Raw genomic sequence first — 27,186 nt, forward strand, 5'->3', positions numbered from 1 at the left:
CCTGTGCCTGTCCCTGTCCCTGTGCCTGTCCCTGTGCCTGTGCCTGTCCCTGTCCCTGTCCCTGTCCCTGTGCCTGTCCCTGTCCCTGTCCCTGTCCCTGTCCCTGTCCCTGTCCCTGTGGGCCTCGTGTTCCGCCCACCGTGTCCGCGATGAGAACTAACAACTGGCCGCCGCCCACCCGCCCGTCTCTGGGGGCCTGACCGCCTCTCCCTCCTGCCCGTGGCCAGGCCAACCCGCCCGGACTGCTGGCCCTGCTGGACGAGGAGTGCTGGTTCCCCAAGGCCACGGACAAGTCCTTCGTGGAGAAGGTGGCGCAGGAGCAGGGCGGCCACCCCAAGTTCCAGCGGCCGCGGCACCTGCGGGACCAGGCCGACTTCAGCGTCCTGCACTACGCCGGCAAGGTAGGGGGTCGGGCCGGCCTCGGGCACGTGGGGGGGAGGAGAAACCACGTGGCTACAGATGGGGGAGGGTGCAGACGGAAGGCAGGGGCCCCCGGAGGTCCACGGGGACCGCACACAGCCAGGGCAGGGGCCAGGAAAGCCCCGGAAGGAGTGAGGACTCTGTCTGATGAAGTCAACAACGGCTTCCTCGAGGAGGGGATTTTTTACAGTGGGTTTTGAGGGATGGGTAGGAGTTCGCCACGAGGAGAATCACGTGCATTTTTAGTTACTCAATCAGCAAACATGTGTCTTTGTGCACTCAGCCCTGCACTGAGCAAAGCTGGGGACCCAAGTGAGTCACGGTTTCTGTCCTCACTGAGTTCCTTATCTGGAAGGAAGACAGAGGCGAACTATTGGAATGTAAGGTGGCAGGTGCTTTGGTTGGGGCAGCGAAGGGCAGTGTCACAGTCCCAGCCCAGAGGGGGCACCCCAGGGGTGATTTCAAAACTGAGAGCCAGTGAACGTCTCCTGTAAATACTTTCAGCTTCGTGGGCCAGACACTCTCTGCCAGACACACTCACAGACCCTCGATTAGGCCACCGTAGTGTGAAGGAAGCCACGGGTGATTCATAAGTGAATACATAAACGAAGGCTGCATTCCAGTAAAACGTCATTTACAAAAAGAGGTGGCAGGCCCGATGTGGCCTGTGGTCTAAATCGGTGGTCGGCAAACTGCGGCTCGCGAGCCACTGGCGGCTCTTTGGCCCCTTGGGTGTGGCTCTTCCACAAAATACCACGGCCTGGGCGAGTCTATGTTGAAGAAGTGGCGTTAGAAGAAGTTTAAGTTTAAAAAATGTGGCTCTCCAAAGAAATTCCAAGCGCTGTCCTGTTGATATGTGGCTCTGTGGACGAATGAGTTTGCCGACCACTGGGCTAAATGGTGTGTGACAGGTGAAGTGCGGGAAGGGCAGGCAGAGGGAACAGCATGCGCAGTGGCTGGGAGGCAGGACCCCGTGTGTCCTGTGTTTGGCAGTAAGTTTACCAAGCATGGAAGCCCATGTTGTCTGGAGTGGAATGAATAAGGTGCAGTTCAAGATATGGACACTAGGTGGCACCAATGCTCTCTGGTGGCGAGCCCCAGAGTCGGAGCCTCAGAACTTCAGGGGGGGGGGGGGTCCTGGAAAACTCAGGGGAGCCCCCCAACCTGCAAGTTCACCCCCTCCCTTGCCCGACCCCACGCAGGTGGACTACAAGGCCAACGAGTGGCTGATGAAAAACATGGACCCTCTGAACGACAACGTGGCGGCCCTGCTGCACCAGAGCACAGACCGGCTGACAGCGGAGATCTGGAAAGACGGTGAGGACCCCCTTCCCGCCCCGAGCTTCTGGGCGTCCCCCCTCCCCGCCCACAGCGTGGGCACCGTGCTTCCGGGGCTGAGTCGTCTGCTCAGGCGCAGAACCCACACAGGCAGGCCGGACGGGACGGTCTCAGCGTGGTGTTCTCAATGAGAGCTTGGTTGATGTCTCAAGCCAGCATCCTATCTATGCTAATAAAAGGGTGACACGCTAATTAGACCGGGAGACCTTCCAGGAGACCTGGATGTACTTCCGGCCAAAGCCATGTGGTGGGGCTGAGGCAGGCTGTTAGGGGCGATCAGGCCAGCAGCGGAGGGCAGTTGGGGGTGATCAGGTCTGAAGGGGGAGAGCAGTGGGGAAGGGGTGGTGGTGATCAGGCCTGATCGCCCATAACTGCCTCTGCCTCAGCCCCGCCACATGGGCTGACACTAACAAAACAGACACAGAAGGAACCTCCGGGGAGAGAGGCCTTCTCTCCCCGCCCGAGTTCCTCAGAGAGCCTCGCTGACGCCCTCCGCGGGTGGACACCCTGGCCGTAAAAGTCTGTGGTCAGGACTCAGTTTCCCCTCCTGCTCCGCCTCGTGCTGTTGACTAATAATCCTCTCCTCTCTTTTTCTCTGTGCCACCTTCTCTCCGTCTTCCCCTCTCGTACCGCTCCCTTGGCATCCCCGTCTCTCTGCCATCTGCCCTCTCCCCGCCATCTGCCCCCTCCGCCGTGTGTCCCCTCCCCCCATCCGTCTCCTCCCCCAGAGCAGGGGGGCTTCCAGCAATTCTCTTTCCCCGGCTCCTTCCCGCCTCTGCTGCCTCCAGGATCGCCAGGGAGGCACGGCTCTGCCGTCCCTCCGCCCGGGGGTGGGTGCTGCTCCGCTCCGATGGGTGAGATGTGCCGGCCGGGGAGGGCGGGCCTGTGGGGCCGGGAACCTGGTGTTGAGCATCCGTCCCCTTTTCTCCCCTCAAGGAGGTCTCTCGTGCTTCCTCTTCCTCCTTGTCAGCTCCCTCGGCGGGCGACGGCCAGACTCAGTGCCTGCCTCTCACCCAGCGGTCGGCAAACTCATTAGTCAACAGAGCCAGATAGCAACAGTACAATGACTGAAATTTCTCTGGAGAGCCACATTTTTTAAACATAAACTTCTTCTAACGCCACTTCTTCAAAATAGACTCGCCCAGGCCGTGGTGTTTTGTGGAAGAGCCACACTCAAGGGGCCAAAGAGCCGCCTGTGGCTCTCGAGCCGCAGCTTGCCGACCACGGCTCTAACCAGATTGCTACCGTCAGCTGGCGTTAAGTGAGCACTTACTACGTGCCTCGCTTTGTGCAAAGCCCTTCTACGACGAGTAACACACAGAGTCCTCTGAGTGGCCCACGGAGGCAGGTGTTGGTACTGTGACCCGCCCCTTTACACAGATGAGGACATCAAGCACAGAGAGGTTAAGTCACTAGCCTGAGATCACACAGCCAGTACGTGGCAGAGCTGGGCTTTGAACCCAGGATAGGGAGTCCCAGAGCCTCGGCTCTTAGCTGTGCTGTAAGAGCTTAATAAGTGACCGTTATCATTTTTATGATATCTGTAAGCGTGGCGGTGGGAGGAGCGTTGAGACCTGGGTGGAAAAACGCTACGTCTGAGCCCTCGCCACACACCGGGTCCCGCCCGAGGCAGATGGTCTGGTTGGCCCCTGTGACCCTCCTCCGGGGACAGCGGGACAGCAGGCTCAGGCCCAGCTGCAGGGTCCTGAGGGCCGGGCGTGATTCGGTCACCAAAGCTGAGTGGGTGCTTCTCACTTGCTGAAGGGACACCATCAAGTGACAACAGAGAAACAGTTACCATGAAATCAGGCCTTTAAAAAAAAATGCTTAATGTGAAGGCAGCTTGCCTTATTTCACACATTGCACAGAAAAGCCAGACTCTATCCCATTTTTCACAAATGTTTTATTGCCTTCTTTTTTTTTTTTTTTTTTTTTTTTTTTTGAGAGAGAGAGAGAGGAAGGAAGAGAGAGAAAGAGAGAAACAATGGTTAACTGCCGCCCACATATCCCCACTGGAGATCAAGCTTGCAATCGAACCAGCAACCTCTCGGTGCCTAGGACAACGCTAAAACGACTGCCACACCCACCAGCACTCTATTCCATTTTTTAAAAAATATATATTTTTATTGATTTCAGAGAGGAAAGAAGAGGGAGAGAGAGATAGAAACATCAACGATGAGAGAGAATCATTGATCGGCTGCCTCCTGCACGCCCCCTGCTGGGGATCAAGCCCCCAACGCAAGCATGTGCCCTTGACTGGAATCGAACCCGGGGCCCTTCAGTCCACAGGTTGATGCTCTATCCATTGGGCCAAACCAGCCAGGGCTCTATTCCATCTTTAATGTGATGTTTGGTGTTCCTAAAAATGCAGCGGTGCTGTGATTACCCTTTCCCTTCTCTGTGACTTGGTTTCCTCATCTGTAAAATGGGTGCAACTCTCACCGTCCTGTGAATAAGCCAGAGGAGGTAAAGTGCTTTTGAACAGTGCCCGGCAGAGAATACGTGCCACGTGAGCATTTGCTGTCCTTGTCATGTCAGCCCATAAGGCAAACGGAGAGCTTATTCCTTGAGGAGGAGAGGGGTCAGAGGTCAGGGTTAGAGAGGGGTCAGAGGTCAGGGTCAGAGAGGACTCCCGCTGCCTGGGTTTAAATCTTGGACCCGCAGTTTCTGAGCTGTGTGGCCTTTTTCTGAGCCTCAGTGTGCCCGCCAGTCCGACGGGGCTGGGACTGCCTGCCTCACCAGGCTGTGCGAGGTGTTTCCTAGGTAAAGTGCCAAGCCCTACGCATAGTAAGACCCTTCACCTTTGGGGGCAGCCCCGTGCCCCCAAACTGACCCCGGGCCCCCTTCTCACGCTACATCCGGTTTCCTCTGCACACAGTGGAGGGCATCGTGGGGCTGGAGCAGGTGAGCAGCCTGGGGGACGGCCCCCCGGGCGGCCGCCCCCGCCGTGGCATGTTCCGGACGGTGGGACAGCTCTACAAGGAGTCCCTGAGCCGCCTCATGGCCACCCTCAGCAACACCAACCCCAGCTTCGTCCGCTGCATCGTCCCCAACCACGAGAAGCGGGTGAGCGGCCGGGGCCGGGCGGGGAGGGGGGCCCAGCGGCTGGAGCCACACCGGCCCCAGGCTCACCTCTGCCCAGCGGAGTGGCCTGAGGGCCTTGCTCCCCTCCCAGAATGAGTGCCCTGTTCGGAGAATTCATTGGTTCACGGGGCTCACATTTTATCGAGCTCCGCGGGGGGCTGTTTCTCCGTTTTCCGGGGCCATCACGGAGAACGACAAGTTCCTGAGTGGAGGAGCTGGGGATTGAGAAATCAGAGAGAGAAAAAGACAAGAAACATGGAGGCAGAAATGGATTCATCAAGCTGGGCGCTAGGTGGGCGCCACCTCTCGGATGGAGAGACCGCAAAGGGCGACCCCCCAGGCCACGCAGCAGGTTTATTTATAGGGTCAAAGGAGCTTATTTGCATTTTTAAAAAAATATTTTTATTGATTTTTAACAGAGAGGAAAGGAGAGGGATAGAGAGCTAGAAACGTCGATGAGAGAGAAACATCGACCAGTTGCCTCTTGCACACCCCCTACCGGGGATGTGCCCGCACCAAGGTACATGCCCTTGACCGGAATCGAACCCGGGACCTTTCAGTCCGCAGACCGACGCTCTACCACTGAGCAAACCGGCTTCGGCTTATTTGCATTCTTAACAAGGCTCTAGCATTACTGGATTTACATATCTAGACCTGCCTCTGCTGACACCTGGACAAAGGTACTCTGCCAGTGCCTCGGGCTCAGCTGACAATTTAAAGCACATGTGTCAAACACAAGGCCCGCGGGCCAAATCCGTCCCGCCAGGCCTTGCAATGTGGCCCGCACCGCGCTGTCATCACTGCACTCCGCTGCGTTTCCATCACAATGACAGTTTATGACTGTTCAGTAAACCATTCGGCCCACGATTCAGGCTGGATTTTAGATTTTGGCCCTTCTCTGATTGAGTTCGACACCCCTAATTTAAAGAATGTCCATGTACCTTCCACAAGCTCTACAAGCACCTATCAAGTGCCAGGTACTAAGGATACACCGGAGAGAAGCACAGTCAACCCCTGTTCTCGCAGCCTCATGCAGAACACAGCTGTGCAACTAGCCACCCACAGGGAGCGTCTGGTTGCATTTGTGAGGGTGGTCAGCACCGCGTAAGGCTTGTTCCGCTCGGTGAATTCCGGGAAGGCTCCCTGGAGGAGGTGACAAGTGAGTTTTGAAGGATGAGTGGTATTCTGAGCAGAGACCAGCGTGTGCAAAGGTCCAGTGGTAGGTCAGAGCATGGGAGGTACAAGGGATGGAAAGATGGCCATTGGGGGTGACATGCAGGTTTGGGGAGTTCGTCTCTGGCCTCCCGGGGTCACTGAACATTTTTGTTGTTGTCCTTGGGAAAATCAAACAGCAGGCCCCTAGCAAAGGGAAAACGGGGCCACGACGTTAGGTGCTTGGGGCTTACTCTGTCCTAGAGAGGCCCCTGCTGACCCCGTGTCCGCCTTGTGCTCCGCAGGCCGGGAAGCTGGAGCCCCGGCTGGTGCTGGACCAGCTGCGCTGTAACGGCGTCCTGGAGGGCATCCGCATCTGCCGCCAGGGCTTCCCCAACCGCATCCTCTTCCAGGAGTTCCGGCAGCGGTGAGCGGGGCAGGGGTGGGAGGAGGAGGGGAAGAGTCTGGAAGCCACCATCCCTGCATCCAAAACCTGCCGCCGCCGCCCCCCCCCGCTGCTGCTGCTGCTGCTGCTGCTGCTGCTGCTCCTCCTCCTCCTCCTCCTCCTCCTCCTCCTTCCTCCCCCTCTTTTCTCTCCTCCTCCTCCCCCTTTTTCTCCTCCCCCTCCTCCTCCCCCTCCTTCTCCTCCTCCTCCTTCTCCCCCTCCTCCTTTTCCTCCTCCCCTCCTCCTCCTCTTCTTCCTCCTCCTCCTCCTCCTCCTCCTCCTCCTCCTCCTCCTCCTTTTTCTTCTTCTTCTTCTTCAGATACACACCAAATGGCCAGATTATTATGATCTCTGAATGCATAATAATCTGGCCACTCAGTGTGTGTGTGTGTGTGTGTGTGTGTGTGTATTAGAGGCCCGGTGCATGAATTCATGCATGAGTGGGGTCCAGCCAGCCTGGCCAGGGGGAAGGGACATGGGCGGTTGGCCGGCCTGCCTGCTGGTTGAACTCCTGGTCGAGGGGACAATTTGCAAATTAGCCTTTTATTATATAGGATAGACACTGAGTGGCCAGATTATTATGCGTTCAAAGATCATCATAATCTGGCCACTCAGTGTATATTGATTTCAGAGAGGAAGGGAGAGGGAGATAGAGATGAAGAAACATCAATAATGAGAATCATTGATCTGCTGCCTCCTGCACGCCCCCTACTGGGGATCGAGCCCACAACCCTTGATCAGAATGGAATCCAGGATCCTTCAGTCCACCGCCAAATGCTCTATCCACTGAGCACACTGCTACTTCTGAGTCTGGACCCCAGGGGAGTTCCTCAGGTTTGCTGGGCATCAGTCTTCTCTGTGGTATGGGCAAGCAGTGCCCACTCAGTGTGCTCCCGGAGGGAAAGGGCATAGAACGTCGCATGGCAACCAATGTGTTGTCGTTGGCATTTCTTTCTTTTTCTTTGTTTGTTTTGTTAATCCTCACCCGAGGATATTTTTCCATTGATCTTTTAGAGAGAGGGAAAGACAGAGAGAAATATCAGTGTGAGAGAAACACATTGATTGGTTGCCTCCTGCACACGCCCTGACCAGGACCTGGGCCAGGGAAGATCCTGCAGCCGAGGTACATGCCCATGACCCTTCAATCTGCCAGCTGATGCTCTGTCTGCTGAGCCAAACCAGCTAGGGCTATTATTTATTTTTTTAAATATATTTTTATTGATTTCAGAGAAGAAGGGAGAGGAGAGAGATAGAAACATCAATAATGAAAAGAATCATTGGTCAGCTGCCTCCTGCATGTCCCACCTGGGGATCGAGCCCACAACCGGGCCTGGCCCTGACCGGGAATGCAACTGTGACCTCCTGGCTCATAGGATGATGCTCAACCACTGAGCCACGCCTGTCGGGCTGCTTTAGTTTTTAAATTAAAATTTCAGGGGAGGTTAGAGAGCGACCAAAGGACTTGTATGCATGCATATTAGCATAACCAATGGACACAGACACTGGGGCGGTGGGGGCTTGCCCTGGGTGGGGATGGCTGGGGAGGGAGGGGTCGATTAGGGTAAAAGAAGACATATGTAAAACTTTAGACAATAAAAAAAGAATTAAATTTCAGTTAGTGAAAATTAAATACAGTCAGTCTTGGGTCAAAATGGCGAGCCAGCATCAAGCCGGTGGCTGGAGGGCCGGGATCCCATACACCGAGGTCAATGAGAGAGACAGCACACGGGTCTGAGGATGTAAAGAAGCCATAAGCAGGCTTCCTGAGAGCCTGAGTGACGACAGGGTATTTTTATATATATATATATTTTATTGATTTTTCACAGAGAGGAAGGGAGAGAGATAGAGAGCTAGAAACATCGATGAGAGAGAATCATCGACCAGCTGCCTCCTGCACACCCCACAGCGGGGATATGCCCACAACCAATGAACATGCCCTTGACCGGAATCGAACCTGGGACCCTTCAGTCTGCAGACCAACACTCTATCCACTGAGCCACACCGGTCTCAGCACGACAGGGTATTTTGTATGAAGCGAGCACTGGGCCCGCCCACAGGCGGCAGATCTGCCTAAGAGCAGTGGACAGGACACCAGGAGGGCACATCGCCTCGTGCCGGACCTGAAAGAGATTATTCCGGAAGCGAAGGAAAGAGGAGAATGAGCAAAGAAGTAGTCATGCAGTCGAAATCTGTGGGTGCATCTGTCGTCAAAATTTTAATTATGTTGGTTAAACCTGAAACGTACAATTTAGAACCATCTGGGTTTCCAATATATTACTTTAAATAAATGTCTATTATAACAAAACAAAAAAAGGAAGTTAAACGCAGTTAAAAATCGAGTTCAGTTGGCTCAGCTGGTTGAAGCTTCGTCCCGTACACCAAAAGGTTGTGGGTTTGGTTCCCACCAGGGCAAATGCCTAGGCACACACATACACGTTTCTCAATCACCTCCATAAAATAATGTATATAGTTATTTTTAAAGGATTCTTTTTAAAAATATATATATATGCTGCCAAAACCAGTTTTGCTCAGTGGATAGAGCATCGGACTGCGGACTGAAACGTCCCGGGTTCGATTCCGGTCAAGGGCATGTACCTTGGTTGCGGCCACATCCTCAGTAGGGGGTGTGCAAGAGGCAGCTGATCGATGATTCTCTCTCACCAATGTTTCTAACTCTCTATCCCTCTCCCTTCCTCTCTGTAAAAAAATCAATAAAATATATTAAATATATATATATGTGTGTGTGTGTGTGTGTGTGTGTGTGTGTTTTTAAAATTGATTTTAAAGAGAGAGAAATAGAGTGAGAGAGAAACATCGATGGGCTGCCTCCTGCACTCCTCCTATCAGGAATCAAGCCCACAAACCAGGCATGTGCCCTAACTAGGAATCGAACCAGCGACTTCTCAGTGCACAGGATGGCACTCAATCAACTGAACCACACTGGCCAGAGCAAAATAATGTACATTATATATGACATATGAATGTGTACATACTTGTATACATATCTACACTAATAAAAGAGAAAGATGCAAATTGACCGTACCTTTGCAACCCCCACCAGCCAATCAGGAGTGAATATGCAAATTCACCAACAAAGCCGTTGGGTTGATTTGCACATGCAGGCGGCTGGGGGCGAGGCAGGAAGGTGGTGCTGGCGGTCAGGGGAAGGAAGGCCCATTGCACCAACCTTTGTGCATCGGGCCTCTAGTGGTATATATAATATACATTATTTTATAGGAAATGCTGTGCTTATCTGTTTATAAAATGTGTTTTTAAAATTCAGAGTTCCACTCAGAAATTTGGAAGAAATGGCTGTAAATCACATAGCCCAGGGCCCGACACATAAAAAGTTTAAAAACATCATCTGTGCCCGGCCGGTGTGGCTCAGCGGTTGAGCATTGACCAGTAGATCGCTGTTCCATTCCCAGCCGGGCCACTTGCCCGGGTTCCAGGCTCGATCCCCAGTGGGGGGTGCAGGAGGCAGTCAATCAATGGTTCTCTCTCATCACGGATGTGTCTATCTCTTTCTCCCTCTCCCGTCCTCTCTGAAGTCAAAATAAACGCGTTTTGAAAGCACCAGCCGCTGCTTTTTGTGATTCTCATGTTCCCGCTCTGAGACCCGCCGCTGTTTGCGTCTCAGTGAACTACATGGCGATGTGATAAATGCTCCCGGTCCCCATGGGGCAGCTGTCCATGGACTGGGGGCTTTTACTGTTGCTGCCGGCGGCGGCAGCAGCAGCAGCAGCGGCATCAACGCCCGGCTCAGGGTGTGGCTGAGATCGAACGTCCATTTTTCTTTCTGTTCTTGCTGTCGTTGGTTTTTGCTATTTGTCACTCTGAGCCCAAGGCCCTCCATGGTGACAGTTGCTGTAACAACCCCCCCCCCCCCTTGCCGTCCCTGCAGGTATGAGATCCTGACGCCCAACGCCATCCCCAAGGGCTTCATGGATGGGAAGCAGGCCTGTGAGAAGATGGTGAGTGAGGGAAGATGGGAGGGGGGTGTGCACACAGTCTGGGGGGTGGGGGGTGGGGCCAGGACCTCCCCTGTCATTGCATCTTCTCCGTATCACCCCCACCCCTCACAGATCCAAGCCCTGGAACTGGACCCCAACCTCTACCGCGTGGGACAGAGTAAGATTTTCTTCCGGGCGGGGGTCCTGGCCCAGCTGGAGGAGGAGCGGGACCTGAAGGTCACGGACATCATCGTGTCCTTCCAGGCGGCCGCCCGAGGATACCTGGCTCGCAGGTGGGGCGCCACGCCGTCTTCCGCGGTCCCATTGGCTCAGGCTGGTGGGGAGGGGTTGACCAGACGGCCCAGGCGTCAAGGCCTCGGAGAGGGGAGAGGGGGTGACAGACAGAGGGAGGGGGCCACCGGGTCCTGCGGCCCCCGAGGCCCCTGAGGGCCAGGCCGGTGCTGAGCGATGCTGAGACACTGAGAAGAGGCGACTGCCATCGGTGACGAGCTGGTGCTGGGTGCTAACACTGAGAGCCCCCGGGAAACTAGGTCAAGGTGGTCGCCCGATGGTCTGCAGCCTGGAGGGCAGACAGCGCAGGCCCAGAGCGCATGGCTGTGCTTTGATGGGGTCCTACGAGTGCAGGGGGAGGTCCTGACCACCAGGGGGCCCGTCAGGCTGGATGACCGGTAGGCCCAGGGGGTGGGAAAGATGCTCCAGGCTCAGGACCGAGTAGGGCATCTGCAGGAGCGTCTCCTTCCCTTCAGAACGGGCCCAGAGGAGGGATCAGCAAATACTGGGCCCCAAACCCAGGCTGAGGGGCGGGGACCCTGCTTAGGGTGCTGGGAGTCAGAGGGCTGTGAGAAAGGGAGGAGGTGTGGAAAGACCCTCTGGAGGCGCATTGGGATGGGCTGGAGGCCGGGAGGCTGGGGAGGAGGCTGGGTGAGGGTGAGGCCTGCATTGGGGAGGGGGCGGGGCCAGGAGGACTGATGGACTGTGCACAACAAGATTTGCCAATGACAGAATGGTGCTTGCACACAGTAGGCATTTAGTCATGGTTGGTGAGTGGAAGGGGTTTCTTGGGGCCTGGCAGGGCCAAGCCCGCCTTCCATGCATCCGTCCGTCCGTCCATCCATCCATCCATCCATCCGTCCCCCCGCGCAGGGCCTTCCAGAAGCGGCAGCAGCAGCAGAGCGCGCTGCGGGTGATGCAGCGGAACTGCGCGGCCTACCTCAAGCTGCGGCACTGGCAGTGGTGGCGGCTCTTCACCAAGGTGAGGGGCCGCCTGGGGAGGGGGCCTGAGCGGCCAGGAGACGGGACTGTGATAAATGCTGTGGAGAAACAAACAAACAAACAAAAAATAGACTAGAAAAGACTCGAGCACAGAAGAGCCCAGGACAGCTAAGAACCGAGTGGAAGGCGAGAGGACAGATGGTCAGAGCGTGTTCCCTGGGCAAGGGGAGGGCGGGTTGTGAAACGTCGTTTCGGTGATGGTGGCACGTGCACCTGTCGCCTAATCGCACCGTGTAAGGGCCCCGGGGCTGAGGACTCTGAGAAACGCGTTACCGAGTTTCCTTGTGTGAAAGGGTTCACTGAGCCAAAGGGAAACACGGAGGGGGCTGCCCGCCCTGCTCCCGGACCCGGAACCCCGCTGTATAGATCCCCCGCTGGCTGCCGCTGCCGGGAGGAGCTGGCCTTGCAGCCAGGAGTCCGGCCCTCTTCGGAGCGTGAGCTCTTGGCTCCGGGGCCTTGGCTCCCAGCCACTGCGCCCCCTTGACCTCCCCGCAGGTGAAGCCGCTGCTGCAGGTGACCCGGCAGGACGAGGTGCTGCAGGCGCGGGCGCAGGAGCTGCAGAAGGTGCAGGAGCTCCAGCAGCAGAGCGCCCGCGAGGTGGGCGAGCTCCAGAGCCGGCTGGCGCAGGTGAGGGGGCGGGGCTCTGCGTGGGCGGGGCTTTGTCGGAGGGGCGTGGTTGTGGGTGGAGCCAAGTTCCCAAGGGGGCGGAGCTTGTGGCTGAGTGGGACGGGCGGGGGCGGGGCTGTGGGGCGAAGGGATAGGACGGGTCAGAGCCAAGGTGTATTGGGGCCCAATAGAGGTCGAGAAACTGGTGTGGCTTGAGCCGTGCTGTGCAGGATCCTGGGGTGTAGCCAGGGTTCCTGCCGAGCTAAGATGCTCAGGGGGCGGGGCTCCAGGGCGGGGCGGGGCCGGGCAGGGCCAGGGACCAGCCATGTAGCAGGGTTCTGGTAGGCAGGCGATGGATGGACTTCTCCTCTCCAGTATTTTGGGGATCTTAAAATAACGCTGAAGCAAACCTCTGGGGCGTTTGTCCGTTTGCTTTTGCTGCATGACTTCCCGTGGCTAAGTCGCTGGGCGTAGGAGTGTGAAATGCAATGTGAGACTGTAGAAAGGCTTTCCTGGGGCTGTCTCCAGGGTGGACTGGAGGCGGGGAGGCCGGGGAAGAGGCTGGGGAGAATGTCCATTGGGAGAGGATGAGGCCTGAGTGTGTTGGGGCGACAGGGATAGAGAGGGAGCCAGGGGCGGGAGGGACAGGGCTGGAGGCCCTGGGGTCATCCTGAGATGAGGGGCCTGGGGGAGGAATGGGATTGGGGGCTGTACCTCAAAGAACAAATCAGGAGCAGGAGGAACCTGGTGCTCCACTGAGGGCCGTCCTGGGGGCGCTGCCTGCTGACCTCTGACCTCCCACCCCACCCCCCAGGTGGAAGAGGAGCGCACCCGCCTGGCAGAGCAGCTCCGAGCGGAGGCAGAGCTGTGCGCTGAGGCCGAGGAGACCCGGGGGCGGCTGGCGGCCCGCAAGCAGGAGCTGGAGCTGGTGGTGTCGGAGCTGGAGGCCCGCGTGGGGGAGGAGGAGGAGTGCAGCCGGCAGCTGCAGCATGAAAAGAAGAGACTGCAGCAACACATACAGGTCCGGCCCCCCGGCCCCACAGGCCCCCTCCCCCTCCCCCCTCCTGCTCTCCCCTCCGTCTGTCCACCCTGCCTCCCTTTGCTTTTGCAAACAGTGTGTCTATTGGCCATAAATATGCAGAAAAAAAACTCAAAGTGGATCAAGCAGAAAGAACTCTTTTTTGGTTTAAATATTGGGAGGCTCCAGAAGGGATAAGCTTCAGGCATGGCTGGATCCAGGTGCTGAAGTCAGAGCGTCGGTACTTGGCCTCAGTGCCACTGCATTCGCAGGCAGGCGCCCTCCCGTGGTGGGCCTGCAAAGCCCAGCGAGTATTTTACATTTAAGGCACGTCTCAATGCAGATGCCAAGTTTCCATCTGCATTTATATCTCATATTTCTCCCGTTGAAAAAGTCGATTTACATACCCACGTTGTTCCAAACGTACTTAAAAGTTTTCCAGGGATTGATTGGGTGTCTGACTTTAAATTTAAAATAAATACAATGAAACGAAAAGGGAGATTCTGTTGCTCGTTCACACTGGCCACGCTAAGAGCTCGGGTTTGCTTTTAAAATATATTTTTGCGGGTTTTATTTTTCAATTGATTTTCAAAGGGAGAGGGAGAATCATTGATTAGCTGTCTCCGGCAGGCCCCCCACTGGGAATCAAGCACACAGGCAGGGAATGGTGACATCCTGGTCTTTGGTCAACACTTAACCACTGAGCCATGAGGGTGGGGCAAACTCTGGAGTGTTTTTTGTTTTTTAATATATTTTTATTGATTTCAGAGAGGAAGGGAGAGGTAGAGAGAGAGACATCAGTGATGAGAGATAATCATTGATCAGCTGCCTCTTGCACACCCCCTGCTGGGGAGTGAGCCCGGAACCCAGGCACGTGCCCTTATCCAGCATCAAACCCTGGACCCTTCAGTCCGCAGGCTGACACTCTTTCTGAGCCAAACCTGCTAGGGCCGGAGTGTTTAAATTGCCTCCTCTTTACCTGGTGAGGGCGGATCCTGCCCTTTGGTCACCGAGATGGCCTACCAGGTGAGGCATACGGCGGTTTATTAGCGCAGAATGCTCACAGCTGAGCGAGCAGAGGCCATGCCACAGAGAGCCACGAGGGGGCGCACTCTGGAAGCGTGAATGAGCCATCGCTGTGGGAGGCAGGCGAGGTGGCCCGGTTCCTGCAGGAAGCAGCGACTGGTTTGTTTGACTAATTCCACCTGGCAGGCGCCGGAGACCCACTCCGCGGGGATCCGCAGGCCTGTGCCTGGCCCTGTGAAACAGAAAGTCCCTGATCGCAGGAGCAGAGCGGGCAGGAGGTTGGGCCACTGAAGGTCCCCCCAATTTTACCAGGTGTCAGGGCAGCTCATAATATTGCATCGTAGTTTCTGGTGTCACACCAAGGTCTCCACGTGTGTCAGTCACCGCCATAGGGGATGGTGTCCATCAACATGATATGTTTATTTATTATTTATTGATCAAAATCTTCACACACAAGGATGCATTTTCCACAAGGGTTTTTTAAAACATATTTTATTAATTTCTTACAGAGAGGAAGGGAGAGGGATAGTTAGAAACATTGATGAGAATCATTGATCAGCTGCCTCTTGCACGCCCCCTACTGGGGATGTGCCCGCAACCAAGGTACATGCCCTTGACGGGAATCAAACCGGGACCCATCAGTCGGCAAGCCGACGCTCTATCCACTGAGCCAAACCAATTAGGGCAGGACAAAGATGGTTTTTGTTTTGTTTTGTTTTGTTAATTCTCACCCTAGGATAATTTTCTCATCGGTTTTTTTTAGAGAGAGTGGAAGGGAGGAGGAGAGACACACAGAGAAACATTTATGTGAGAGAGACACATCGATTGGTTGGCTCCAGCACGTGCCCCAACCTGGGGTCTGGGGAATGAATCCACAACCCAGGTACCCACTCTTGGCTGGGAATCGAACCCTTGACCCTCGACCCTCCGGTCCATGGGCTGATGATCTACCACTGAGCAACACTGGCCTGGGTCAAAATCTTTTTTATTATTACCGTATTTTTCGGACCATAAGATGCTCCGGACCATAAGACGCACCAGTTTTTAGAGAAGGGAAATGAAGAAAAAAAGATTCTGAAACAAATAGTGTCCTAAAATATTTTATGTGCATTAAAACCCAACATCACAGTCATAAACACATGTAATCAACCCTGTAAAGTAAACAGCAGCATTTAGAACCATTTTAGAGCCGGGCAAGCACACAGAGACCACACAGAGCCGGGCAAGTAAAAAAACTTTTTTTTTAAAGTATATATGTAGGCTATATTTGGACCATAAAATGCAGGGACTTTTCCCCCCCACTTCTGGGTGGGGAAAAGTGCGTCTTATGGTCTGAAAAATACGGTATTCAATTGAGAAGTTTTTCTTTATTTAGCTATGTATAATCAATGTTTACTCCTGGACCTTGAGAGAATGTTTGGGACTGTACAGAAGTAAGGAACAGTCAGGGAAGACAGGAAGTTTTTAGGTGTGAAGCCAAGAGTTAGAACAGAGACTTCTTTCTTCGGGGCCAAATGTTTTTGTAGAGAGAGTAAAGGCGAGAGCAAAAGCAATAGAGGGACATAGGTCAGTTGCCTTCTGGACCCTCTTCAACCGGGAATCGAACCCACAACCTTTTGGTGCATGGGGTGATGCTCCAACCAGCTGAGCCACCCGGCCAGGGCAAGGACTAAGGCTTCCATCTGTCCTCGGTGCCTAGAACAGTGCGTGGCACACACGGGGCCAGAGGTCGGCAAACTCATTAGTCCGCAGAGCCAAATATCAACAGGATAACTATTGAAATTTCTTTGGAGAGCCACATTGTTTAAACTTAAACTCCTTCTAACGCCACTTCTTCAACATAGACTCGCCCAGGCCGTGGTATTTTGTGGAAGAGCCACACTCAAGGGGCCAAAGCGCCGCCTCTGGCTCGCGAGCCGCAGTTTGCCGACCGCGGCACTGGGCACTCGGCAAATGCTTGTCGAGCTGATGAAGGAAACAGACCAGGAAGGGTTTTATCCCTCCCAGCCTCGTGCAGAGTGGGGACCTGTCTGAGCCACCTGCCTGGGGTCCAAGGACCGCCCCCTCTCCGCCCTCCCCATCACCAGCCCCCGGCCCCTCGGTCCTCACCGCCCCTCCCCCCCAGGAGCTGGAGACCCACCTGGAGGCGGAGGAGGGGGCCCGGCAGAAGCTGCAGCTGGAGAAGGTGACGACGGAGGCGAAGCTGAAGAAATTTGAGGAGGACCTGCTGCTCCTGGAGGACCAGAACGCCAAGCTGAGCAAGGTGGGTGGCTGGAGCCCCCGGGGGTGGGGGCTGGGCCCCTCTCTGCCCCTGCCTCCAGCGCCTTCGTCACTCTCCGTCTGGGCTGAGTTTCCTTGAGCCCTTTCTCTCTCCTCGTCTGCCCTTGGTCACACGGTCACCCAAGCAGCCATGACTGAGCTACGGCTGTGTCATCCCCTGTCGCTGTATCACCAGGCACCCCAAAGCCACACCGCCATTGCATGGCGGCCCATCGTCCTGGGGGTCGGCTGCACAGGGTCCTCGCAGGCGGTGACCGTCCCAGGGGGGCTGGCTGGCTGGCTGGTGTCTCCGTGCTCCTGTGTGGCCTCTGGCCCCCCTCGGCAGAGCCTGAGTGTCTGACACAGCAGCTCGGGCTCCAGGAGAGGGAAACAGAGGCAGTGGTCTCCCTTCCAGTGAATTCTGTCGCTCAGGTGTGGGCGGACGTTTCCAGATCATGGACATCGGTGGGCCATTCTGCTTCTGCCACAACCACTCAGTTATTCATTTTATAAAAATGTTTTTTTTTATTGACTTCAGAGAGAAGGGAGAAGGAGAGAGAGAAATGCCAATGAGAGAGAATCACTGATCCACTGCTTCCTGCACACCCCGCACTGGGGACCAAGCCTGCAACCCGGGCCTGTGCCCTGACTGGGAATCGAACTGTGACCTCCTCGTTCACAGGTCAATACTCAACCCCTGAGCCACGCCAGCCCAGCCAATTCTTTTTTATTTTATTTACAAATTAGAGGCCTGATGCACAAAGATTCATGCAAGAATAGGCCTTCCTTCCCTGGCTGCCAGCACCGCCTTTGCTCTGGCCAGATGTGTCAATTTGCATAGTCCCTCCTTATTGGCTGTGGGTGCTGCCATCTTTGTCTCAGTGTTATGGTCAATTTGCATATTCTCTCTTTATTAGATAGGCTTTATTGATTTGAGAGAGAGAGACACACACACACACATTGATTTGTTGTGCTACTTACTTGTGCATCCATTGGTTGATTCCTGTATGTGCCCTGTGGGATCCCTTAACACGACCCGCGTGGTTCAGGGCCCACTCAGGGTCCGGTTTCTGGAGAAGGCCGCACACTAAAATGAAGAGAGAGACTGGAAAAGAGTTAATTTGGGAAAATGGGGGCCAGGCGGGAAGTCTACCTCTAGTGGGAAGACTAACCGCTCTTTGGCCTTTTACCATTCCTTTTATTGAGATTCTGAAACAAAGATATCTCTTAAGGAGGAAGTTCTAACAGCAGAAAATCAACTTACATTTACATATGATTAACAGATTAAAGTTGCCTCAAGCACCACTATCTCAACTATACAAAGAGTTAATGCCTCTGACCATTTAGAGCCATCAAGGTCGCATAGCTCTTTTTACATTTTATCTCCAATGACAATGCTAGGTTTTGGTTCCCTGTTCCTGGTTCCTGGTTCCAGGTTCCCGGCATCTCCCCCCAATTCCTTCCTTTAAAAAAATCTTGCATTTATGTACCAGGAATAAAACATATAAGAACAAAAAATGTTTATGAGTCCCAATTTCAAAGTTCAAGAGTTCTAAGTCTAAGTTTCAATGTCTAAAAGTTTTGAGTCCAAAAGTTCTTCACGTGTACATGTCACCAATGGTATCTGCATGGTGGACAAATGGTGGTGATACAGGTCTGATCGTCTCTAGTTTGGTCCTGGACATCCTGCAGGACACACAGCTGCTGACTGCTGGCATGGCAAGGTGTAGTCAGCATCTTCCATGTCTGGACTGTTTCTCCTCCTGTCTTCATGGCTGGAGCATTCCTGCTAATTACTCTGTTGCAGGAATCCACATGGTCTTGGAGTTTTCTGAAAATATACAAACATATCTCGACCAAAATTAATAAAGGAATCTTTTCTATAAATTTTACTTGGGATCCTTTTAATTTTTTGCCCAAACAATTTTTCTTTGACTTATTTTGATACTATGTGTATTTTTCATGGCTGTCTTACTGTTATCATTACAAATGAAAATTGGTTTTCAAAAGAAGAAAAATTTTTCTAGATGTAATTTACTTACAGGACATTTTTTCTTACATGGTATTTTCCACTATCCCCCTTTTTTCTATTTAATTGTTAGGAGGCTTTTGAAAAAATTTTTATAATGCTGTTTTGATAACTTTTAAATTTTAATTCTTTGTACAAAAACTATGACTGCTTTAGGGTTTATTGTATGTTAAACAATTTTACCATGAAATGGACTACCAATAGAAATTTTGGTTAATACTTTAGGAACAGCCTGTTGTACAATTAAATTTTCTTGAATATTAACTCATTTCATTTAACCAATTTAAATTAATCTGAAAACTTGACTATTTTACTGTAACAACAATTTTAGTAATTACTCTGTAAATATTAATGGAAAAGATTATATGCATCCTTGAGGAAGCCCTGAGCACTCATAGATTTAGGCTGGATTTAGATGTAGGACAGTCGCCATCAGCCACTTCTCTGTTGCTTGGGTCTCAATATGAGCTGTGCCAAGTCTCTTGTTTGTAGCTGGGTCTCAATCTGAGCTGGACCAAATCTGTTTGTTGCCTGGGTTCCAATCTGAGCTGGGTATGGGAAGCGTGAAGCAGCCATGGGGCAGGAGACATCCCTCAAAAGGGCAAGTGTTCAGCGTTGGGGGGGTGAGGATCTGTGCCCCACCTCTGTTGGCCCCCAAGTCCTCTCCTGATGGCCCTCTGCGGCTGTGCCTGTCTTAGGTTGTCCCTCCCTTGAGGAATCTTACCCGTCATTGGCTAACCAGCCATCCTCCGGGGCCAAGCAGGGTGATGTGAGGTTCAATTCTGTCTCCTTGGTAGCCTATGCCCTTATGGCCTCCATGCCCAGTACCTGCCTTGGGATCCCCTCACCTGCTGGCGGGGCCCCGGCATTGATCACATATCTTGGGGAACCCAGGTTTCTTCTCCAGGGAGGTCCCAGCTCACGCCATTGTGCGAGAGACGGATCCATGGTACCAGCCACCACGAGGCTTTAACCTCAGCATGAACTGAAAAACTCAAGCAACAGCTGTGGGCGACTGGATTGTGACAAGAGGGTCCCTCCTTGCAAATAAGGCAAGAAAGGCCAATATAGAATCCTCAAGTGCCTTCCCAGTGAGGCTTTCCACACAGTGGAAGGGATTAAATCTTTTCATGTCCTTTTAAATTGCTGCCAAACATTCAAAAATTAGATTTTTAATTTTGTTTGGAATAATTGTACAATATGCTGTTGTAAAATATCAAAAATTATAAATGACATTGTAGAATAATACCATGCAAGGATATTCTTTGCTCGAAGCCAATGGCAATTCAAATTCAAACTGGCTGTCAATTTCTTTTTGTATAGACAAGGTCTTAGTTACATTCTCTGCACCTCTCCCAGGAGCAAGTACTGATATTCCTCTACTTTGGTGCAAGCCAGAAACCTCTCTTTAATTTTACACACAAAGGAGCATTGGTTTGATTTTGTGTCATACAAAAAGAGAAGCTGGGTGGCAACACCTGTGTAATTATACTTCCTTGCCCCACCCATTTTCTTCCTGGATGACCAACGTGCTTAGTATTATTGGTGACTACATTGGCAAGGGATCAGCCCACATAAGGGCTTTTACCCATGAAGGATCAGGAACATAAGTCCTAAACACTTCCACATTTGTCCCAGGTAATATTACTGTACAGATGATTACCGCTAACATGGCAAGAAAGACATTCTCAGGGGTCAGGCATCTATACCGTCTTCTTTACCATGCCCCAGGTGTTCTCCGGGCTGTTTGCTGTCCGGCTCGTCCTCCTGCTCATCTTCAGTGGACTGCTTGGAGTCACTGCCCTCTGTAGCTGGAGTAGTTGATTGTCTGCAGCTGCATGGTGTGGCTCCAGACGCAAGGTCCTTATTAGTCTGGCTAGTTTCTCTCCTGGATCCCTGTTGCAGTTTAATATTTCTAGCAGGAATCCACACTGGTTTGGAAAAATTTTCTGGGAATATACAAGCATACCCTCTGCCAAACGTTAACAATGGATCAGGTCCCTTCCATAAACCAGATTCGGGATCCTTCCATTTAACTAGACCATTTTCTTTTGTTTTACTCTGATGCCAATGTATTTCCATAGGCGTCCTTCCTTCATCATCACAAGTGAAAAAGTTTAAAGTAATTAAGGCTTGGTGCAGCCTACCTGCAGGTGATTTCTCCATCATCCCACCTTTTTGTTTTTCAAGTTGGGATTTTAGCCGCTGATGCTGTCGTTCAATAATGGCCTGTCCTTGGGAATTATATGGTATTCCTGTAATATGCTGAATTTTCCACCTTTTACAAAATTCCTGGAATTGACAGCTTGTGTAAGCAGGCCCATTATCAGTTTTAATAATTTTTGGAATTCCCATGACGGCAAAAGCAGCTAGGCAATGATTAATAACCTGTTTTGCCGTTTCTCCTGTAGCTGCAGTAGCCCATAGGACTTTTGAAAAGGTATCTACGGAGACATGTAATGCCCCAAGGCGTCCAAAGGAATTATAATGTGTTACATCCATTTGCCAGATATGGTCTTTTAGCAAACCTCTGGGGTTGACTCCTGTGTTAGGTCCTTGAGGTAGATGTAACATGCAAGTTGGACACTCCTTAATAATCTGTTTTGCCTGTTGTCGAGTGATTGAGAATTGTTTAGACAACATTTTGGCAGGCTGATGTAAAAGTTGATGAGATTCTAAAGCTTCTTTCAATAAAGCAACCAGTTGATCAGCCTGTGCATTTCCTTTTGTTAAAGGACCAGGTAAGACACTATGAGCCCTGATATGAGTGATATAAAAAGGATATTGTCTCTGTTGTACAATCTGCTGAACTTGTTTGAATAGTAAAAATAAACTTTGGTTACTAAGCCATTTCAATCTGGCAGTTTCAATTCTATTCACTAAGTTTGCAGCATAAAAGGAATCAGAGACAATATTAAGAGGTTCTTGGAAATCCTGCAATGCAGCCTTAATAGCTTCTAGTTCAATTCTTTGTACAGAAGTATGACTGGTCAGTATGACTCGGTCTGAATCTATTGTATGATAGGCAGCTTTCCCATTTGATGATCCATCAGTAAAAACAGTTAAAGCTCCAGGAATAGGTTCCTGCCTAGTATTTTTTGGTATAATGATGGAGGTATTATATAAAAATTGTAATAATTTATCTTTTAATAGATGACAACTAAGTTCCCCTGAATATCCACTTAACCCAATTTGCCAATTTATATCAGTCTGAAATAACATTTCTAATTGCTTCCCAGAGAGGGGGAGGTAGATACACTGGGGCTCATCTCCTCTAAACTGTTTACAACATTTCCTAATTTGAAATAATAATTGGGACAATAATTCTACATATGTAACTGCAGTTTTAGAGGATTGATGTCCTAGGTGGACCCATTCAATAATGGCAGGAGAATTTTTATTTTGAAAGATGACTCCAGTGGGACTATTTGCAGTGGGGTTAATTTGTCCCAATAAAGGCAATTCGGGCTGTACCCGTGCTACTTGAGCTGAGGAAATTGCCTGCTCAACCCTTAGCAATTCATTCCTAGCTTCATCAGTTAAAGTTCGGGGAGAAGAAAGATTAGAATCACCTCTGAGTAAACTAAATAAATTTGTCATTTCTCCTGTAGATATCTTCAGATAAGGTCTTAACCAGTTAATGTCTCCTAATAATTTCTGAAAGTCATTTAAAGTTTTAAGACAATCTTTTCTTATCTCCACCTTCTGAGGCCTAATGCTTTGGTTTTCAATTATGGTTCCCAGATATTGGAAAGGCACTTCTTTTTGTACCTTCTCTGGAGCGATTCTTAAGCCCCATTTAGGGAGCTCCTCTTCTAACTGGGAGAACATGGCCAAGGTCTGTTCCTCCTGTGGGCTTGCTAAGAGCAAGTCATCCATGTAATGAATAATGTAACACTGGGAATATTTGTCTCTTAAAGGCTGAACAGCTTGAGCCACATATTTTTGACACAAAGTAGGGCTATTGGCCATTCCTTGAGGTAAAACCTTCCATTGATATCTTTTCATAGTCTCTATATTATTAATAGATGGCACTGAAAATGCAAATCTCTTTTTATCTTGAGGTGCCAAGGGAATTGTGAAAAAACAATCCTTAAGATCTACTACTATGAGGGACCAATTTAAAGGGATTTGTGAAGGCGCTGGAAGTCCAGGTTGTAAGGCTCCCATGGTATGCATAGTAGCATTAACAGCTCTAAGATCATGTAACAATCGCCATTTTCCTGTTGCCTTTTTAGGGATTGTAAATATAGGCGTATTCCAGGGACTATTGGAAGGTTCTATGTGGCCAGCCTCTATTTGTTCTTGTATTAATTCCTGAATTTTACTTAATTTCTCCTTGGTTAATGGCCACTGATCCACCCATACAGGTCTATCATCTTTCCACTGTATAGGATCAGCATGAGGGTGAGGAGACTGAGCAGTGACCACTCCTAAAAAGGTTGATATCCTATTTGAGTTACGAGCTTCTTTCCTTTGCCAGTAACAATACATGCTTGTAAACCTTCTAAAATATTTATATTTATTAATTTTTATTTGATAAACTCCTTATTAAATCTGTTTTAAATCATTTAAGAAGAGAATAAATTTCTTGTATTTCTCCGGGCCCTTGGAGCTTTCCAAGAATCATCTCTGTTAAGGCCTTGAAATTTTAACATGGAAAAAACCATCAAACAAATATCTATATCCATATGTGATTTAAATATTTTAATACCTTTTATTATTATCTTAAGATATCAATTAAATTTAGACTAGTTTTTGCATAAAAAATATTTGGTTGAGATCACAGAATTAATCCTCTTTTTTTTTTTTAATTAGACCAATAATCAACTTATTTTTAATTCCTAATTATTAGAGAAAACACACTTTTTATTTTCTCAAAAACAAGTTATACTTTAGATATTTTAATTACCACAACTATATAATTTCTCCCAATTTAATTTGCACTTTGAACTTTTAAAGCTGGCAAAATCAAATATATATTGCATGTCCTAGATTAATGACACTTTACATTTCTAAGAAAAATACAAGACATAATCAATTAAGAGCTTCCATTCTGTCCTCTAGATTTTTTATGAGGCAAATTTAAACTTTACTTTTTTATTTTTATAATTAAGCAAACTTCCACAAAAATTTTGCCACAGGAATTTGGAGGAAGTTTGTAGCCATTCAAATGCAAGTTACCACATTCCTTAGCTTACTGGGAGAGTGGTCTTCCTTATAGGATTGCCTGGTCTCTCCCTTCCCCCACATCAAGCTTACTTTGGGAGAAGTTTCAACAGATCTGGCCACACATTTTTTCATGCTTAATAAAGACAGGTCTTAAATTTTTTCTTTCTTTTTTGCTTTCTGAAGTAATAACTAGCACCCAATTTGGCCAAGATCAGCATTTCCCTGCGAATTCTTTTATAATTTTTAAAGAAAACTTTAAGTAATCTCATTGCAGGAGAGCAGATAGCTTTGCCCCCTCCTGCCACCTTTGAATTTCTCCGCACCAGAGGCGGTTTCAGCAGTGGAGTCTCATTTCTTATTACAGATTTTAAATTCCAAATACAAACTAAGATTTTAATTTGAACAAGAAACCACATTCTTTAAGTTTACAAATCAAAATTTTATAATAAAACTTACTTTAAATTTATAACCTAATTCTTCCCCATTAGCCTGGTTAAAAAGGACGTTCCCACCCTACTTACAGTTCGCGACTCTGCAGCTGGCCGTGGGCTTTTGAGTGCGGTGAATTTCCCTCACCTTTTTCTGGTGAATTTCCCTCACCTTTCCTCGGTGAATTTTCCACACCTTTTCTCGGTGTATTTTTCCTTCTTCGCTCTAGGCGAAAAATACCTTCTCCTCCAGAAGTCCCGCGTTGAAGGCGCCAGATGTGGGATCCCTTAACACGACCCGCGTGGTTCAGGGCCCACTCAGGGTCCGGTTTCTGGAGAAGGCCGCACACTAAAATGAAGAGAGAGACTGGAAAAGAGTTAATTTGGGAAAATGGGGGCCAGGCGGGAAGTCTACCTCTAGTGGGAAGACTAACCGCTCTTTGGCCTTTTACCATTCCTTTTATTGAGATTCTGAAACAAAGATATCTCTTAAGGAGGAAGTTCTAACAGCAGAAAATCAACTTACATTTACATATGATTAACAGATTAAAGTTGCCTCAAGCACCACTATCTCAACTATACAAAGAGTTAATGCCTCTGACCATTTAGAGCCATCAAGGTCGCATAGCTCTTTTTACATTTTATCTCCAATGACAATGCTAGGTTTTGGTTCCCTGTTCCTGGTTCCTGGTTCCAGGTTCCCGGCAGTGCCCCGACTGGGGTTCAAACCCAGCACCTTGGTGTACCAGGACGACACTGTAACCAACTGAGCTACCCACCCGGCCGGGGCACAGCCACGTAATTCCATTATTGTAGCGAGAGAGCAGCCGCAGGCTGTCCATCATCGCGTGGGGGTGGCTGTGTCCCAGGGGAACTGTAGGTCTAAGAGCGGCGCCGGGCTGCACACTGGATTGCAGACCCCTGAGCTTAAGGCATCGCAGATTCAAGAGATGGGGAATTAGACTCCATCCCCGATGGGCACTCGGAGGATAATCTGCCGCCGCCTTTTTTTTTTAAATATATTTTATTGATTTTGTAAAGAGAGGAAGGGAGAGAGAGAGAGAGCCAGAAACATCGATGAGAGAGAATCATCAATCAGCTGCCTCCCGCAGCCCCCCACTGGGGATGTGCCCGCAACCAAGGTACATGCCCCCGACCGGAATCGAACCCGGGACCCCTCAGTCCCCAAGCCGACGCTCTGTCCACTGAGCCACACCGGTCTCGGCCTGCCGCCGTCTTTAACCAGCCACAGCCAGCGCTGCGCAGGGCACGGGGGAGACGGCACGGAGCTAACTGGAAAGCCATCGCGCCCTCTCAGGGGGATGGGGGCCGCGGCCCCAGAGGAAATCAATGTGACCGCACTTTGTGACTTACTCGTGATTATAAGCTGTGTCAGATCAGAACAGAAAACCGGGGAGCGGGGTGTGGTCTGTCCCCGGCCGTCAGGGTGACCTCTGTGTTTTCCGACAGTCTCAGGCTCTACGGTAGGGGTGTCGAACTCAATCAGAGAAGGGGCCAAAATCTAAAATCCAGCCTAAGTTGCAGGCCGAATGGTTTACTGAACAGTCATAAACTGTCATTGTGATGGAAACGCAGCGGAGTGCAGTGATGACAGCGCGGTGCGGGCCACATTGCAAGGCCTGGCAGGACGGATTTGGCCCGCGGGCCTTGTGTTTGACACATGTGCTCTACGGCAGCGGTTCTCAACCTGTGGCAACCCACAGGGTGAGAACCACTAGCAGGGTCGCCTAAGACCATCGGAAAACACAGATATTCACATTACGATTCATAAGATGACAGTTATGAAGTAGCAATGAAAGTAATGTTATGGCTGGGGGTCATCACAGCATGAGGAGCTGAATTAAAGGGCCGCGGCATTAGGAAGGGTGAGAACCGCTGCGTGAGAGACTGGAAGGGGGGACGGGGCTGGGGCAGGAGGGCAGGGCAGGGTGGAGGCCGCAGACACGCCGACGCCCCACCTCTGGCCCTCAGGAGCGGAGGCTGCTGGAGGAGCGGCTGGCCGAGTTCTCGTCCCAGGCCGCTGAGGAGGAGGAGAAGGTCAAGAGCCTCAATAAGCTGCGGCTGAAATACGAGGCGACGATTGCGGACATGGAGGGTGAGCACCCGCCCGCCCTCCCGCAGCGGGAGCCTCAGGCCGGCCGGCCGTGCTGCGGGGCCTCGGTGGTTGCACCTGCTAAATGGGGGCAGGAAGGAAGACTGGAGACAGGCTGGGTGTCTCCTCACTCTGAGGTTCTGTCTCGCTCAGGGCCATTCTCTTTGGTGTCCTGGGTCTGTCCTCTCTCTCTCTCTCTCTCTCTCTCTCTCTCTCTCTCTCTCCCACCCACTGTTTCAGACATTTTTTTGTCTCTGTCCCTTGCTCTGCACTCGGAATCAGAAGCCAAAGGGATCAGGCGCAGGAGGTGGCTGGGGAGATGGGGGAGAGGGCAGGGCAGAGAGGGGCAGTGAGCAGGAGCAGGGACTGTCCTTGCTGGGGGCCGGGGAGGGGGGGGACAGAGTCTGGGGTCTGGCTCAGGGTCTGGGGCGCTCCCCAAGATGGGGAAGCTGGAAAGAGAAGGCACAGAGGGAAGTGCTGAGCTGAGCCTCACACCTGGCAAGTGAGGGTGGGCCTGTGGGTCTCCGTGGGAGCTGTGGCTGTGGCTGTGGGTGCGGGTGTGGAGCCCTCGTACATGGTCCCCTCCCGCCCCCAGACCGCCTGCGGAAGGAGGAGAAGGGCCGCCAGGAGCTGGAGAAGCTGAAGCGGCGGCTGGACGGCGAGAGCTCGGAGCTGCAGGAGCAGATGGTGGAGCAGCAGCAGCGGGTGGAGGAGCTGCGGGCCCAGCTGGGCCGCAAGGAGGAGGAGCTGCAGGCCGCCCTGGCCAGGTGCCCGGGGAGGCGGGAGGAGGGCTGGGCTTGGCGGGGCACCGAGCACAGAGCACAGCGGCCGGTGAGATCCTCCCGGTGAG

General features: G+C 51.4%; 1 protein-coding gene across 8 annotated transcripts in view; it reads left to right on the plus strand.

Annotated features, from left to right (window-relative positions):
- Positions 1-27,186, plus strand: part of MYH14 (myosin heavy chain 14) — a 91,804-nt gene that overhangs the window by 44,246 nt on the left and 20,372 nt on the right. For 5 of the 8 annotated variants that reach the window (XM_045581646.1, XM_045581644.1, XM_045581645.1 and 2 more), the window contains 13 exons: positions 228-401; positions 1,623-1,737; positions 2,487-2,612; positions 4,637-4,824; positions 6,300-6,421; positions 10,344-10,413; positions 10,525-10,685; positions 11,557-11,665; positions 12,181-12,312; positions 13,106-13,312; positions 16,461-16,598; positions 26,216-26,339; positions 26,932-27,103. In XM_045581646.1, the coding sequence (XP_045437602.1) occupies positions 228-401; positions 1,623-1,737; positions 2,487-2,612; positions 4,637-4,824; positions 6,300-6,421; positions 10,344-10,413; positions 10,525-10,685; positions 11,557-11,665; positions 12,181-12,312; positions 13,106-13,312; positions 16,461-16,598; positions 26,216-26,339; positions 26,932-27,103 (1,838 nt within the window). The remainder of the gene's footprint in view (positions 1-227; positions 402-1,622; positions 1,738-2,486; positions 2,613-4,636; positions 4,825-6,299; positions 6,422-10,343; positions 10,414-10,524; positions 10,686-11,556; positions 11,666-12,180; positions 12,313-13,105; positions 13,313-16,460; positions 16,599-26,215; positions 26,340-26,931; positions 27,104-27,186) is intronic. The other 3 variants (XM_036437648.2, XM_036437647.2, XM_045581649.1) reach the window with 1 other exon arrangement.

The sequence above is a fragment of the Pipistrellus kuhlii genome, unplaced genomic scaffold, assembly GCF_014108245.1.
Source record: "Pipistrellus kuhlii isolate mPipKuh1 unplaced genomic scaffold, mPipKuh1.p scaffold_m20_p_147, whole genome shotgun sequence".
In the NCBI taxonomy this organism is placed as follows: Eukaryota; Metazoa; Chordata; class Mammalia; order Chiroptera; family Vespertilionidae; genus Pipistrellus; species Pipistrellus kuhlii.